At 52.1% G+C, this 4,601-nt stretch overlaps 1 protein-coding gene across 3 annotated transcripts in view; it reads left to right on the top strand.

The window, feature by feature from the left end:
• Positions 1-4,601, top strand: part of LOC120585109 (3 beta-hydroxysteroid dehydrogenase/Delta 5-->4-isomerase-like) — a 176,232-nt gene that overhangs the window by 169,864 nt on the left and 1,767 nt on the right. For all 3 annotated transcript variants that reach the window (XM_039841333.1, XM_039841334.1, XM_039841335.1), the window contains one exon: positions 2,718-2,882. In XM_039841333.1, coding sequence (XP_039697267.1) covers positions 2,718-2,882 — 165 coding nt within the window. The remainder of the gene's footprint in view (positions 1-2,717; positions 2,883-4,601) is intronic.

Below are 4,601 nucleotides of genomic sequence, written 5' to 3' on the forward strand. Positions count from 1 at the left end.
GGCGATGTCCAACCTACAGAAACAGGTCCCCGATGTGACAAGTCGGGGGTGTCGGGGTCGGCAAGGGCCTCTCCGACCATGACCATCGAGGGGCCTTGCGTGGCTCCTCCTGTGCCAGGCGCTGCACCCAGTGCCTGCCGTCAGTCACCCACGGCTTTTAGCAACCCCGTGGGACGGGCAGCGGTACCTCCCTTTTTGTGACGATGACGATACCGGCACAGAGTGGCCGCCTCAGCCTGTTCAAGCCGCAGGAACAAATGGCTGCAGGGGACACAGTTAGCATCAGCGCAGTGGCTGGGTGGAGAGAGAGCAGTTAGGGGGTCGTTTTATAAACCATATAAATGTCTAACTGACGTTGCTGCATCTGTGTTCCTAACCACTAGTTGGCCTGGTGGCTTTTCTCGAGGCCTCCCTGCCACCCAGCTCACACTGCACTGGCAGTTACCTGCACATTGCCTGTCCAGTCCACAGCACCCGCTCTGGTTTCCAGGGGCAGGAGTTCTCCCCTGTCTCGGCTTTGGATCCCCACCCCGCCCCCCTTCCGGCGACATATCAACCCCTCTGAGCAAGGCCGCTGAAGTCAGCAGCAAAGGAAAAGGCAGAGGAGGGGAAGGGAGAGGGCAGAGGTCAGGGCACAGTCAGAAAATTCTGCTCTCTGGCTGACTCCCAGCAGCTTTATCCTGGCCACTCCCCCGACCCTGGAGCCTTCTGGACAGTGGAAAGGGGCTGGGGACAGAGCAAACTTGGCAGATGCTTACGGAGAGCAGACGGTGGCTCCAAGCTGTAACCCAGGAAGGAAATTCTCCAGCCCTGAATTTTTCCTCTGAATTTCTCTCTTAACTGTTCTCTGGCCCCCGCTGTCAATATCAATTCAAGGGTCTGCTCCTTGCTCTGCCCCAGAAAAGGGCCAGTCCTGCACTTGGGCGATGGGGTAAAGTGAACGAAGCTTGGCAGCCGGGGCAGGCGGAGTCATCACTACAGGTGTGACTTACACCTCCCCCTGTGTCTCTCTGCAAGTGGGGAATCAGAACACCTATCCCATGAGATACCTGTGAAAGAAAATCAGAAAACTGTGCGCGTCGACTGCGCCGTAGAAAGCACAAAAGAAGCGTAGGGCAGTCATCCAAACCGCGTGTAGCGCGGTGCCATTTCGCAGACTGATTCGAGGCAGTGCCACTTCCTGTGGACTTGCGAGCAGCCGAGGGCCCCGATTGTATCCGCTGACTCTGGCTAGACAGCCAGAAGTTTCGTCCCTCGGTGGCTGACTCATTTCAGCACTGATATCTGCTACTTTTTTAATTTAAAAAAAATTTTTTTTAAATACAGTCGACATTCAATATTACGTTCATTTCAGGTATACGGCACAGTGGTTAGACGTTTATATAACTTGCGAAGTGATCCCCACAATAATTCTGGTATCTACCTGGCACTATGCATCGTTATTACAATATTATTGACTGTGTTCCCTAGGCTGCATTTCACATCCCCGTGACGATTTTTACTGCCAGTTTGCACTTCTGAATCCCTTCGCTTTTTCGTGCAGCCCCCCGTCCCTGCCCCCCATCTGGCAACCATCAGTTTGTTCTCTGTATCTGTGAGCCTCTTTCTGTTTTGTTTGTTTGTTTTAGTTTCTACACAGAAGCAAAATCGTATGGTATTTGTCTTTCTCTGGCTTATTTCACTTAGCATAATACCCTCTAGGCCCATCCATGTTGTCGCAAATGGGAAGATGTCGCTTTTTCGTGGCCGAGTAATATTCCACGGTGTGTCTGTCCCAGTGATCTACTGACGAACGCCCAGGCCGCTCCCATATCTCAGCTACTGTAAATAACAGCTCAGTGCGCATAGGGATGCATATATCTTTTCCAATTAGTGTTTTGGATTCCTTCAGGTAAATACCCAGAAGTGGGCTTGCTGGGTCATAAAGTCCTTCTATTTTTAATGTTTTGAGGAACCGCCATCCTGTGTTTCTCTAGTGGCTGCATCAGTTTGCAACCCCACCAATGACATCTGCTTTCGATGGTGTCTACCGAGAACGTGGGCCCAGCCTAAGTCTCCCGTCACTGGCTCCACTGTCCCTCTGGTCACCCATGCCTTGGACTCTTCCCCTTCCTCTCAGCCCACCTCCAGGAAGGACCAGAACCTGTCGAGTGAGGTCTGAGAGTCATACTCTGCATCTCTCTCCCCTTCTCTGTTTCCACTGCTGGGACCCTGGTCTCAGCCCTTCTCATCCGAACCGCGGCGTGGACGTCCCGGGGAATCCCCCGGCCACCCTGCTTCCTCTCCACACCGGTCCCTCTACGTGCCGTGGCCAGGGGCGGCTTCCTGCACCTCCGCTCTGCTCCACTTACTCCAAATCCATTCGTGACCCCTCACTCTCTACGGAACTAGCTTCGAATTCTCTCCCCGCACATCCACTCTCCTCCGCGAGCATCCTGCTCTCGGTAAACGTTACGACCTTCTCACGAGTCTCTTTCAGCATCTCGCGCTCCAGGCACACGCGAGTCCTAACCGCTCACATTCTTTTATTGGAATGAGATGGGGGTGGAAACAGGCATTTGCTCCTTCCCCGTGAACGCCGCATGTTCTGACTCCTGTGTCCCCTTCTTCACCGTCCCCCCAATCTGCCTGTCCTCGGAAACCGGGGTAAAATGCCACCTTTGTCAGGAAACCCCAGATCCGGAAAGCCTTCCAATGACCTCATGGTGTCCACACAGAGCTCCAGAGCAAGATCAGGCTGACCTTGCTGGAAGGCGACATTCTCGATGAGGAGTGCGTGAGGAGAGCCTGCCAGGGCATGTCGGCCGTCATTCACACCGCCTGTATCATCGACGTCTATAATGGCATTCCGCAAGAGACCGTCATGAGGGTCAACCTGAAAGGTACAGCACCCCGATGAAGAGAGGGGCCGGGGTGGGCAAGTGGGGCTGAGAAAACGGGGTAAGGGGCGAGGGAGAAGCCCCATGAGCTCTGAGTCAAGGCTGTTTGCCTCAGGTTTTTAGATGAGAAACTGAGGCCGAGAAAGGCCGAGGACCCGTGGTCAGAGAGGGAGAGTTAGAATTGAAACCCACACCTATGTGACTGCGAAGGCCACAATAAGCTCTTTCTTCTGCTCTTTCTCTAGCCAAACGTGGACTAAACCCCAGCCTTATACTGGCTTCCCAGCCACCTCCTGCTTCCCCTGGGCCCGAACCAGACCTGACAGGGGCCTCCTTAGTCATCATTGTGTGGCTCTAAGGTGCTGGTCACACAGCAGGGCCACGAATGAAGAGCTCTGTGACATGGCCCGTCAGTCACAGGTGACGGGCCATGGCTCTGGGCCGGCTCCCTTCGGGCAGGGCTTCCACACAGCACCTCCAAGGGGAATGAGAACTTCTAGAACCTTCCCACAGAAGGAATCTTCTCCAAAGAACTAGCAGAGCTGGTTCGTGGTGGTCTCGCACTACAGACTGATCCAGTGCTTGCCTTCCCATGGTATTATCTTAACAGTAACAGTTTCCCATTGTCCATAATAGCATTTCTTCAGCTCACTACCAGGCCCGCTCTTAAAGACTAGTTCCTAGCCAGGTGCCCAAACTACCCACTCCGTAGATCCTCAAACCTTAAATGCTTGGTGACTCTGAATCATGGCTTTCCAATCTAAAAATCTGGACGCATTCGTTAAAGGGTTAAGCGTAAATCCCTTATCGGTTTGCCATGTTACAGCACCCCTCTGATCCCTGGAGGCCAGTCTCTCGAGGACCACAGCACCCCAGCCCCCTAGCCTGTCTGTCTTCCATGCCCCGCCCTCCAAAGTTAGTCTACTCAGAGACTCCTTTGCTAAAAAAGCTTATTGCCTTGGGTCTCCAGCCAGTAATAGCACAATGTCAAAAAAGATCCCTTCTGGTAGTTTCTACTGAGTCACACACACTCCTAGCCACCCCCACACTGCAAGGAGGCTGCTAAGAGTTGCCAGTTCTTAATTTTCAGTCCCTCTCTTAATCCTGTTCCCCACAGCTCCTAATGACAGCTCTGAAATCCCTGACAAGTGTTAGAAATCAGTATCACCCTCAGGTTTAGAAAGTACTTTACGATGTACTTAGTACTTAGCTCCAAATATTCTCCACCTCTAGATTTAAGGTTTTGTTTTTGTTTTTTAATGAGGCTGTCTCTCCCCAAAATCAAATTGCACAAAGACTTTAAAAGGGTTCTTTTTTTTTAATGCAAAAAAAAAAATGACACTTTGCCCAGGAAATTCCTTCTTTCTGATAGGGAAGTTGCCCTGGATAATAAAATACCTCAGTGAGTTGAGTTCTCTACCCAGCTAAAAGGATCATCCAAGGTCCCCCCCGTTATAGGTATTACCGCCAGAGGGCGCTCCTCTTCCCGTTTCTCCGCCAGGCTCAGCACACAGGGCTAAGTAGAAGCAGCTTTGTCATCCCCACTTTTCATACCTGGGAGTCACAGCCAGAATTACGAGCGGCCTGATTAGGGAACACACAATCCGGCACAGAATCTGGAGCTCCAGCTTCTCCTCACTACCCACTAATCATTCGCTCAGCTCAGTGACTCTTGGAGAAGGAAAGAAAGGTTCTTGTGACTACGTTTTTATTGTATTGGTC

The sequence above is a fragment of the Pteropus medius genome, unplaced genomic scaffold (assembly GCF_902729225.1).
Source record: "Pteropus medius unplaced genomic scaffold, Ma_sr-lr_union100, whole genome shotgun sequence".
Classification (NCBI taxonomy): Eukaryota; Metazoa; Chordata; class Mammalia; order Chiroptera; family Pteropodidae; genus Pteropus; species Pteropus medius.